Below are 12,932 nucleotides of genomic sequence, written 5' to 3'. Positions count from 1 at the left end.
AAACCAAAACTCCACATCTGAACCAAACACTACATCCGACCCAACACAATTTACCATCTCGGGTTACAACCTGAGGTCCTACACTGTCCAAATGATTCTGGCCACCAATCATCGCCCTAAACTAGGTGATATATTATTCACGATGACTTCTGAAGGGCAAAAAATTGTACTCATCTAGCAACTGCTAACAGGATCTGACAACTATAGTTCTTGGTCTCGCCATTTCCAGCAAGGAATAGCATGTATGCAAACGACATGTAACAGCTACCTTATCATCTAATAGCCCCCCGCAAGATGGAGAATAGAGGTTTACTATTCCCATCTTGGATAAATGTGACTGAAGAAGTAATGAAGGCAGGGCTTTGGTAAATATATCTGCTGGCTGGCTGTGAGAAGAGACATGAGAAGTGGTGATGCTGCCTTCTTGAATCTTGTCGAACTAGGTGACAATCCAACTCAATGTGTTTAGTTCGCTCATGGAAGACCGGATTAGCAGCTATGTGTAAATTTGCCTGATTGTCACAATAAAGTAGAGTAGGTTGAGGATGAGAAATCTGGAGATCAGTGAGCAAATACCTCAACCAAGTGAGTTCACAACAAGTAGAGGCCATGGAATGATATTCGGCTTCAGCTGAAGAGCCAGACACCATTAATTGCCTCTTGGTTTTTAAGAAACAAGTAAGTCACCCAAGAAGATGCAACAACCTGTGATGGAGCGACGAGTGTCAGGACAAGAGGCCCAATCGGAGTCACAGAAGGCCTTGAGTTGTAGCTGAGATTTAGAGGATAGTAAAATACCTTGGCCAGGGGCAGCTTTGATGTATCTCAATACTTTGTGTGCAGTGGCCATGTGTGTAGAAGTGGGATGATCCATAAATTGACTCAATAACTGGACAGCATAGCATATATCAGGTCTAGTGATTGTTAAGTACAAGAGACGCCCAATGAGTCGACGGTAGGGACTTGGATCAACCAAAGGAACACCAGTTGTCTTGCTAATTTTAAAGTTTTGGTCAAGGGGTATTTTGAGAGGTTTGCTCCCAAGTGTACCCAAGTCGGCTAAGATATCCAAAGCGTACTTTCTTTGGCATAGATGGATGCCTTTGGATGAGCGGGCAACCTTTAACCCAAGAAAATAATGCAAAGTTCCAAGGTCTTTAATTTTGAAATGGGTATTAAGGAAGGTTTTGAGGGAAGCAATAGAAGAAGAGCAATTTCCAGCCACAATAATATCGTCAACATAAGCAAGCAATGCAGTAAATGAAGTGCCATCCAATAGTGAAGAGACTATAATCAGCTTTAGATTGATGAAATCCAAAAGCAATAAGAGAGGAAGAGAATTTGGAATACCATTGTCTTGAAGCTTGCTTAAGGCTATATAGGCTCTTAAGTAATTTGCACACTTGGTGGGGTCCTCCTTTGGTGTATCAGGGGGTTTACACATATAAATTTCCTCTTCTAAATCACCATGGAGAAAAGCGTTGTTGACATCAAATTGATGGATAAACCATCCTTTAACAGTTGCCATTGAAAGTAATACCCAGACAGTACCAGAGAAAAGGTCTCCGTGTAGTCAATACCCTCTTGTTGGGTGAACCCTTTGGCGACAAGCCTCGCTTTCAATCGCTCAATAGTCCCATTAGAATTGAACTTGGTTTTATACACATATTTACAGTCAATGGCTTGTTTTCCAAGAGGAAGATCAGTGATGAGCCAAGTGTGGTTCTGCTTTAAAGCTTGTAGTTCAGATTCATAGCTTAACAGCAGCCAAGGTCCTTTAGGGCTTGCTTGTATGTTTGTGGGTTAGAGATGGCGGAAATAGAATTGGAAAAAGCAGTAAAAGAAGGAGAAAATTTTTAGTATGTGAAGAAATGTGCTAGTGAAAAATTGTTACCTCAAACAGTGCCTTCCAGCTTAGACAACAATGGTGAGGAAGCAGAAAGCGATGCTTGTTGACAGTGAAATTCTTGAAGGTACTGAGGAGCTCTCCTTACCCTTGTTGACCTGTGGAATGGTGGATTAGAAGGGGAAGATGTAGTGCTATTTGGGGAAGGAGGGAGGTAGTGAGTATGGGAGATGAGGGTGATAGAGTTACTGCATGTTCTAGAGAGGAGGTGGACTACCCAGAATTTGTTGGTGGTGGCACAGGATGAGTGTTGGGGGCTATCTGTGGAAAGTCAAACAGGTCTGGAAGTGGTTTAGTAAAGACAAAGTCATTATGGGATGAGGGGGGAAGGTTGGAAGGAAGGGAGTGGAAGGGGAATATAGTCTTATGGAAGACATCTCGTGATATAAAAGTGGATTTGGTGTTAAGGTCAAGAACCTTATAGCCCTTGATGCCCAAGGGATAGCCAAGAAATATACACATGCGACCTCGAGGATCAAACTTTTGCCTCCCATGAGGGAGTGTGGTTGCAAAACAGAGTGCACCAAAAATTTTCATGTTTGCATAAACGGGTTTTGAATTAAACAAAAGTTCATAAGGTGTCTTGTTTTAAAGAAGGGGACTAGGGGTCCTATTGATTAAGTAAGTGGCTGTCAAAACACAATCACTCCAATATTCAAGAGGAAGACCAGCTTGTATTTTTAAAGCTCGGGCTACATTAAGTAAGTGTTGATGTTTTTGTTCCACAATGCCATTTTGTTGTGGGGTGGCAACACAACTTCTTTGATGTATGATTCCTTTGTTGTTAAAAAAATCTGTCATTTGGAATTCACTTCCATTGTCACTTCTTAAAATTTTGATTTTAAGGTCAAATTGATTTTCAATCATGTTCGAAAAAGAGATGAGACAGTTTCTGGTTTCAGATTTGGTTTGCAAAAGGTATAACCAAGTGGTTCTAGTGAAGTCATCAATTATGGTTAGAAAAAATTTGGAACCATCATATGCAATAGTGGAGCATGGTCCCTATAGGTCACAGTGTATAATTTCAAAGGGTTTAGAGGTCTTATGTTGACTATGAGGAAAAGGCAATCTATGGAGTTTAGCCAATAGACAAATGCAGCAAGGTTTTGTATTAATAGATGAAACATCTTTCTTTACAATAGGATCTATGATCAGAGTGATACATGTAAAAGAAGGATGACCTAAGCGACAATGCCATAGGTCAATAACATCTAAATTGTTGAAAATGGAAGCTGAACCAGTAAAAACAGCGGTGGAGAAAGTGGAAAGTTTATTAGCTAAGAGGGAAGGAGAGACTGTAGTCTTCAAGAAATGATAGAGGCCACTCCTTACTTCACCCTGTCCAATCGTTGTCCAATATAAAAGGTCCTGAATAAGACAACAATTAGAAAAGAAAACTAGACAAGAAGTGAGAGAGGTAGTCAATTTTTTTGTAGAAATTAAATTGAACTGAAAAGATGGTATGCACAAAACTTCATGTAGAGAAATGGATGGAGTGAGTTGGACAGTGCCAACGTGGGTGATAGGGGCCTCTGTACCATTTGGCATTTTAACAGAATAATTAACATAAGCAGTGATGGTGGTGAGCAAGGAGGTGCAGTAGACCATGTGGTCGGTTGCACCTGTATCAATAATCCAAGAAACATTAGTGGAGTGAAGTGGAGAGTGTGTGCACGCAAAGAGACAAAAAGGAATACCAGAGAGATTAGGTTGCAGATTAGGTAAGGTGGTAAAAGTGAAGTTGGACTGAATTTGATAAGGAGGAGATTGAGTGAAGTAAAACTAGTAGTTGCTGATACTGAGCTTGAGTTAAACCCACTCGTCCATCACTAACCTCATCAAGGTCAGAAGCATAAGAGAATGTAGTATGTGTAACAAGAGCAGCAAAATTGGTGTTTTTGTTGAAGAACTTATGGTCCAGTGGATAGCCATGCAATTTGTAACACCTCTCCATGGTGTGACCAGACAAATTGTAGTGAGAACATATAGGGGCTTCTGCATTTCCAGCTTTAAAACACGTCTCAAATGTGTGACCAAAAATCTTACAATGGGTACAATAGGCACAGTCTTTCTTAGGGGTAAATTTGGTCCGAGTGTATGGCTTGGCAGGTTGGATGAAAGGTCTTTTGATGGATAAGGCCATTGAGTCAGGGGATGGGTTAGGGGGAAGGAGCTGGTGTTGTTGCTCCTATATTTGGATGAGGGAGAAAATCATGCTCATAGGTGGGAGAGGGTCTAACATCATGATTTGGTCACGTACATTAGAATAGGTATCATGTAAACCCATAAGAAATTGAAAAACAGAGTCACGTTGATATCTATCCAAAAGAGTTTTCACAGTTCCACAAGTACACACAGGAATTGGATCGTAAATGGAAAGCTCATCCCAAAGAGTTTTAAGCTTACCATAATAGATACTTACAGAGTCTGCGTCTTGAACAAGGCTGGCTAGGGTTTTCTTTAGCTAGAAAATCCGAGGACCATTCTGATGAGAGAATCGGGCTTGAAGATCAAGCCATATGTCGCACACATCATCAACAAACACCACGCTGGATTTGATTAAAGAGGTGATGGAGTTTTGAATCCACGACACTACCATGTCGTTGCAATGCTCCCAGAGCTCAAGGAGAGGGTCTGTAGGGTCGATTGGTTTGGGGATACCTCCAGAGATAAACCCTAATTTATTTTTGGCGTGAAGGGCCTATCGCATAGCACGCGACCAAGTGATGTAATTATCTATGGTGAGCAAATTAATGACTAGAATAACAACATGGTTGTCACCGTTATCTAGCTGGAAGGGATTACCGCAATCACTGAGGTTCAGGTAACGAGCCATATTAATGGCACGAGGGTTGGGTGGGTTGGGTTTGGGTGGCCGGAGGATTGTTTGGCATGGGTTAAGGATGAATCGGCTGAACTTTTGAGAGGATCTTCCATGGAGTTGGTGCTTAGGCTCGGGATACCATGTGAGAAGGAAAAAGGGTGAAATACATATATAAATAACAAAAGTTTGGAAAAGGTGGATATCGTGTATTATTGTTACTATTCAGACTATTACAAAAGATAACTAATATAGGCACTGTATTCTAACAAACTAATAGAAAATAGTTACAGAATAAAGGACTATTTGCTAATTATAGAGAGGATTTACAAAGAATAAAAGAATAATATAAAAGTAAATAAATGAAATACAACAAGTAATTAACTTGTATCCAAACGACATGTAGCAGTTGCCTTATCATGTAATACGTAGAATGAATTAGATGCTGCTGAAGAAACTTCAGATGGGCCACCGACGACTCTTGTTCAATATCAGCATCTCTGTGACAAGCAATGATTGACCCAATTCCTCATTGGCTCGAATGAATCCTTCTTACCATTCAGAACACAGATCTTGGCCATCTCTCCACCGCCGGGGCTTCGAAAAATTTTCCAGTTGGCTATCGAAGAAGAGAATCAACGGAATCTTGCTGTTGATGGTGCTCGTCCAAGGATGTCATCACATTTGCCAATGAACATTTTCCCAACTTGGTGAGCAAATGCGCAATACCATGCTAGCGGATGAGAAAAGTTTTATGGGTAAGAAGTTTGGTTTGAATAATATGCATAATTCTTAGTTTTTATATGATAATATGAAGGGCCAAGATCAAATCCTTAAATACAATGGCCAACAACACTTATCTCTTCTTCATGGATCTAATGGACCACAAGCTGCCACCTCAAAAACATGGTCAACCAGGTCAACCAAGTCCAATGGGTCAAATTGGTCCAATGGGCCTAATTTCAACAAAACCGGGAAAAACAAGTTTTTTTGTGATTATTGCAAGAAATGCAATCACACTCAGGATAAATGCTGGAAATTTCATGGGCGCCCTACTGACAAATCTGGAAATCCATCCATCCATCGAGTCAAGTCAATATTGTTCCTATTGGAAATCAAATTTTTGCACCCATGATCAACAAGGAACAGTACACCCACCTACTTCAAATGATGAATCAAATTCAACAAACGCCCTTGACTTCCTACGCAGGTACATTTTATTGTTTAAATTCAATTAAAGATGATATTTGGATTATTAATTTAGAGGCTAGTGATCAAATAATTTGTAACCCAAAATTTTTCACCCACAAATCAAACACATCATCCATCTCCGTTTGCATGCTGAATGGGAATATAGCACCAGCCACACATATATGGACTGTTCAATTGAGTAAATACCTAATCCTTAAGAATGTCTTGTTTGTTCCAAATTTCCAATTCAACCTCATTTCCATATCCAAAATTTGCACTGATAATGACTGTATTCTAAAATTCCTTTCTAATACATGTGAATTTCAGGACCCTTTGACTAGGACACTAATAGGCTTGGGTAAAGTAACTAGTGGCCTATATTACTAGATTCTCGATGGTATTTCTAGTGAATTTCTCAGTTGTATTACAAAAAATAAAATTGTTCAATGTAATACAAAGATCAATAAAAATTCATTTATTCTGCATCAAAGACTAGGTCACAGTGCTTCCATTCCATAACCAAAATGCCCAATATGCCCTCTACCAAAGCAATCTCGCATCACCTTTCCCCATAGTACATCTACTACCACACAACCATTTGCTTTCATCCATATTGATATATGGGGTCCATATCACAGTCAAAACAATGATGGGTCTAGGTACTTCCTCACCATTGTTGATGATTACTCGCGAGGCACATGGGTATTTTTAATGCAGTCCAAAACACAAACTCTTACTCACATTAGTAATTTTATGTCCATGATAACCACCCAATTCAAGTCATTAGTTCAACGGGTAAGAACTGATAATGGTCGGGAATTTTTTAGTCATTGGTGTTCCTCTCTATTTTTGTCCCTTGGCATCCTATACCAAAGCTCATGCACCTATACTTCCCAACAAAATAGAGCAGTTGATAATCCGTGGATTATACAGTTTTCATTAGACCTTTTAGTCGGATTTTAGGTACTTTCTAGTGCATTTTGACCTGAATTGTTGCTTAATTCTTTACAATTCGTGTTTCAGGTTAAAATTGACATTTTAACCAAATAAGGACAAAATTGGACATTTTTGACTCAGAAGTTAGCGGATCTCAGAAGTTAGGAGAGTTCTGAAACAGGATAAAGCACGATGAGGCTTGTTCCCAAGGGAGAGCACTGAGGATCGAAGAATCAAGCGAAGATGTAAGCAGAGTGGCAGTTCTATAATTTCAGAACTTTTCAAGAAGCTTCGCCGCGGCGAAGTAGGCCAGCCACGAGCATGTCTGCTTCTCTCTTAGCCGTGACGACAGTCATTATTTTTAGTTTTGTTAAACGCATAGTTTTACTTTGTGCATGTTTTTGTTGGGTAATTTGGGCGAGGTATAAAAGAAACACTTAGCCTTTTTGTCCAAGAGTCTTCATTTTAAGGTTAAGCAGCTTTTACATTTTCTTTGGCTGAGGTTTTGAGCGATTCTGAGTTGTAACAAGGGTGAAGATTCGATTTCTAACCAAGGGATTCATCTTTTGGGGAGATCTGTTATCTTTTATCTCATTTTCATTATGCTAAACTTTGATATTCTCGTTTTTCGTTTTTATATTGTTGATTTAGCTATGAACTAACCCATTTTGGGTTAGGGTTTTGACTGTAATTTGGATTTTAATGGGTTAAGTGTTTGATTGTTTTATTTTCATATGAGTATGCTTTGGTTGTGTGTTTACTTTGAGTTTTAATGCTTTTATATGAGGAACACGATGAGATTGAGAAATGAATCATGTTAGGCTTCTTGGGTAATCACCATTGTAGTATTGGATGCTAGAGATAGATACAAGAATCAATGAAATCATTGTAGGATTCTCTTGCTTAACGAGTTCGGAATTGTTAACCTTCAAATTGTTGGGTGTGGAAGGTTAATAAGGAAGAATAGGAAAACATAGCCTGAGAGGGTATGTTTAACACCTTAGTGAGTTCGATTTACAACCATTGCGTATGAATATGAATTTGGTAAAATTTTAGGTTCAACCCATAAAGTCCCCATGAAGTCAAAACCCTGCCCGTTTTGCTTAAATTGATTTTTATCCGTGTTTTCATCTCGCATTCATAGTTTATTTTTAGTTTAAATTTTATTGTTCAGTTCTAATTAGAAATAGCTCCTATCAATCCAAAACCAATCAATTGCTTCAACTTGATAACATTAGGAAACTTAGTGTTTAACTAACGATCCTCGTGGGAACAATACTCACTCATCACTGTATTACTTGAGCGATTAGAACGATACTCACTCATCACTGTATTACTTGAGCGATTAGTATACTTGCTGCATATTGCATGTTGTAGGAAACAAACATCAAGTTTTTGTAGAAAGAAAACACAAACATCTATTTGAGGTAGCCAGAGCCCTAAAACACCAAGCAAACATTCCAATTAAATTTTGGGGAGAATGTGTGATCACTGCCACATACCTGATCAATCGAATGCCTAATCATGTCCCTGGTGGAAAAAAGTCCATATGAAGTATTGTTTGGCAAGGCACCCAATAATAGTCATCTCCGGGTTTTTGCATGTCTCTGTTATTCTGCAATTGTTGAGGCTCATGATAAATTCGGCCCACAAGCCACTCAGTGCATCTTCATGGGATATCTAATGTCAACAAAAGGATATCGTCTCTATGATCCCATAACAGACAAATTTCTTATATCCCGAGATGTTGTCTTTCATGAAGACAGTTTTCCATTTATTACAAATGATATCACTCCGGATTTGTTCCCAAAGTCACCTATTTCTTGAAGATGAGGCTCCAACAGGTCCCCAATTTACATTACTCCCTGCCCTTGCCACCAATCCACCATCACCAGAATCTACACCATAGCAACAACAACACTAGTTTACTCCCACATCTCTACAAATAGTTACCTCTCCACAAAATGACATGACCTCTATATTACAATCAGAATTTCCTATTCCACCTCCTGTTCATCCTCAAAGGCAGTTAACTCACTCTACTCGACCACCTATCTAAACATCTGATTATGTTTTCCTAGCCATACTGATTCCTCAGGTACACCCTATCCATCCTCCAATTATGTCAATTATGATCATCTTTCTCCCACACATAAAGCTTGCATCTATCAAATTTTTGCTGACCGTGAACCCTCAAGCTATTTAGAAGCTATTCAACATATTTAGTGGCAAAAGGCAATGGCAGATGAACTGAATACCCTAACTCTTAATAACACATGGGATCTGGTACCTCAGCCTAATCACAAAAAACCCATTGGTTGCAAATGGGTATACAAGATCAAATATCATGTAGATGGTTCCATTGAACGATACAAAGCTCAACTCGTTGGAAAGGGTTTCACTCAATGGGAAGGTTTTGATTACCAATAAACATTCTTACCCGTTGCCAAACATGTTGCTATGAGGGCCTTTCTATCCATTGCCTCTACTCAAGACTTGTCTCTACACCAAATGGATGTTCATAATGCTTTTCTTCATGGTGATCTACATGAAGAGATATATATGGACCTTCCGCCTGGACTTCGCAAACAAGGGGAGAACACAGTATGTCGTATGCGCAAGTCTCTATATGGTCTAAAACATACATCTTGACAGTGGAATGAGAACTTCACAGAGGCTCTTACGAATATGCGTTTTGTACAATCCAAGCATGACTATACCCTTTTCTCCTAGCACAAAAGTGAATCTTTTATTGCACTCATCATTTATGTCGATTATATTTTAATCACAGGAAATGATGAAGAAGGAATCAAAAGTTTGAAAATACATCTCAATAGGCATTTTCGAATAAAAGATCTTGGAGAGCCAAAATACTTTCTAAGAATTGAAATTGTCAGATCTCCAGCAGGCATTTCCTTAAGCCAAAGAAAGTATTTTCTTGAACTTATATCAGACTCTAGCTTAGTAGCATGTAAACCAAGTGTTATTCTAGTCAAGCAGAATATCAAGCTTGCTACTTAAGAGTATCATAAATGGGTGTCATCTTCAGAAATAGATCCACCACTACAAGATCCTTCACACTATCAGAGACTTGTTGGGCAACTAATTTACCTTACCATGACATGTCTTGATATCAGCTATGCGGTCCATATTCTCATTCAATTCATGCATGGACCAAAACAATCACACATGGATGCAGCAATGAAAGTACTCAAGTACTTGAAAGGATGTCCTAGTTTAGGACTCCTTTTGCCTCGAGATGGAAACTTAAATATCATAGCATATTATGACTCAGACTGGGCCACATGTCCCATGACAAGAAAATCTCTCACTGGGCTTTGTATAAAACTTGGAGGTGCACTAATCTCCTGGAAGAAAAAGAAATAATCAATGATGTCTCTTTCATCAGCAAAGGCTAAATACAGAGCAATGGCCAAAACAACATGTGAGATCACCTGAATCCTTGGGTTACTAGGAGATTTGGAGGTTCATATCAAACCACATGTTCACTTATACTGTGATAACAAAGCTGTAAACAATATTGCAACAAATCTAGTGTTCCATGAGAGAACAAAGCACATTGAGATTGATTGTCACTTCATCAGAGGAAAAATTCAAGTAGGTGTATCAAGACACTTCATATATGCACTTCAGAACAACTAGCAAATATCTTTACAAAACCACTATACAATAGAAACACTCTTATCTTCTTCACAAACTTGGAGTTTATGGCATTTATAAATCACAAGCTTGAGGGGGAGTGATGGAATGTGATAAATACAAAGTACTATGATCTAGGATTGATTACATGTTACCATTATTCTTGGCTTGATTCATGGCCTGATTCAAGTGATTACATTTTATTATTATCCCTGATTTCATGTAATTATGTTGATTGTATTACCATTTCTTACACTTGTGGACTTGTATAAATTGGACAGAATACAATACTGAAAATATACAAAAAAATTCTTCTTCTCTCTTTCTCTTGGCATAATCTGGCATCCCTACCACCCTTTGCCTCTATCTCTGATTAGTTTCTTACATGCTTGGCCACGAAGTTCGATTAAGAGTTCACTCATGACCAACCACTATCACCTCCTTCCAAAGGATCACAATCACATTTCATATGAGCACCACTCAAAACATAAAAACAACATTGTTCTTTTATGAATTTTATGTTTTTAATTTTTTTAGAATATTAAAAATGATCAGAAAATGGAAAAAATGAAAACAGATTCAATATGTTTGTCTGAAAATAGTACTTAAAAATGCAAAAAAAGAAAAAGTATTCGACATGTTTGTCTGAAAACACAAATAAAAAAAAAATGAAAAATACGAAATTTAGTACCTACACAACCCATCAAACTATTTTAAAATACCACTTATTTTTATTCGTCTAAAAGAGTTTATCTCAAATAAGTCAATTGTTGATTCTCGTTTGTAATTTTGTATTAAATATTTTAATTTGAAATGAGAAATTTGTTTTGGAAGTAAGAAAGAGAAAATATAGATAAAAAAGATAATTAATAATATTTTATTTAAAAAGCAATTTTTTAAAAAATTAAGGTTTCCACAATCTATATCCTTCCTAACTTTTTTCTAATTCTCATGGCTACAATGAGCAAAAAACGATAAACGAACATGTTTTTGGCAAGTATCATTACAATGAAAATGAGAAGGATAATTAAAATTCATAAATGAACAGGGCCTTGATAACTTTGTTAGTGAAATTATAAGAAAACACCTGTACAAGCCGCCATGAAGTTCTTGTCTTAACGTCTAGGGTTTTAATGTCCAAAGAGATGGGCAAGGGAGAAGAAAAGAGAGATAAAAGTAAGAAAAAAAAAAAGCAGAAAAAGAAAATTTGGATTAGGTTTATTTAATAAGACTATTATCTTCACCTCCCCTTGGGTTTCAGCTTAGAATATTCACACCCAAAAGGTATGAAAAATTATCCAATACCTATAAAAGTAAGAAAAAAAAAAAAAAAAAAAAAAAAGCAGAAAAAGAAAATTTGGATTAGATTTATTTAATAAGACTATTATCTTCACCTCCCCTTGGGTTTCAGCTTAGACTATTCACACCCAAAAGGTATGAAAAATTATCCAATACCTCCCGCTTTAGTAGCTCTGACCTACCCTAAATTGAAGGAATCGAAACCAGCCAGTTCCTTCAATTTGGAATCGAAATTGGAACCGACAGTTCCATTCCTAATTATTTGGAATCAGAACCGGTTCTGGGTACCTTAAAAAAAGCCCTTACTAGTTTAAAAATGACAAAAAAAGACCCTTACAAAATTACAAATACACCCACCTGGCAACTAAGAAATCTTTATTTGCCCTTTTTTTCTCTTAACATCAACTAAGAAATCTTGAGAATACATGGAAGTATTATTAATAAAATTGAGAAACTTTTAATAATTCTTTTTGTATCTTCATTTTCTCGATTTTTTTAACATCTTTGTAACTTTACAATGTGTGTTTACAAATAAAGGTTGGAAAAAACATGAGAAAAACTTCCCATCAAATCATATATATAACATTACTTATTAAACATTACGTGATACCAGATCTTTCTTTAAAAAAAATCTTATTTTAAAAAAAAAATCAATAAATATTTAGACATCAACATGATTAATTTGTAATCTCACAATTTTATTTAAGTCAAAATCCTCAGTGAATTAATACATTAAACTATGTAATTCTGAATATTATTAAATAAGATAAATATATTTATATCTTGAGAAAATGAATAATATGTAATATGACAGCTTGTCATACTGTCATCAGAGATTTGGGAAGATTAGGGGGAGGCTTAGTGGTAAGAGAGATATGGGAGCATGTGAGGAACACGCACCATGCATTTTTTATATGACATGGAAAATTTCAAAAGACGCCCACTCTTTAATGTTTTTCATATTAGTCTCGGTTCTCGGTTCTGACTCTGGTTCTTGACTACAGGAATCAGAATCGAAACCGCATAGCACCAATTCCAAATTTTTGGAACCGAAATCGATCCTATGACGGCCGATTCCGGATAGGAACCAAAACCGAACCCTAGGTATCCACCGGTTTC

The 12,932-nt window shown here is 37.4% G+C and overlaps 1 protein-coding gene across 1 annotated transcript; it reads right to left on the bottom strand.

Moving 5' to 3' along the window:
* Positions 1–667: 667 nt before the first annotated feature.
* On the bottom strand, positions 668–1,528 carry LOC116139469 (uncharacterized mitochondrial protein AtMg00810-like). The gene has a single exon (XM_031425135.1). It carries the CDS (start codon positions 1,526–1,528, stop codon positions 668–670), a length of 861 nt encoding a protein of 286 aa, XP_031280995.1.
* Between the last annotated feature and the right edge of the window lie 11,404 nt (positions 1,529–12,932).

Source organism: Pistacia vera, unplaced genomic scaffold (assembly GCF_008641045.1).
Source record: "Pistacia vera cultivar Batoury unplaced genomic scaffold, PisVer_v2 Contig351, whole genome shotgun sequence".
Classification (NCBI taxonomy): Eukaryota; Viridiplantae; Streptophyta; class Magnoliopsida; order Sapindales; family Anacardiaceae; genus Pistacia; species Pistacia vera.
Note: the sequence above shows the minus strand (reverse complement) of the source record. Positions and strands in the feature narration are given on the sequence as shown.

Coding starts and splice junctions, on each gene's coding strand:
- LOC116139469 (XM_031425135.1), bottom strand. CDS start 1,528: ATGGCAACTGTTAAAGGATGGTTTATCCATCAATTTGATGTCAACAAC.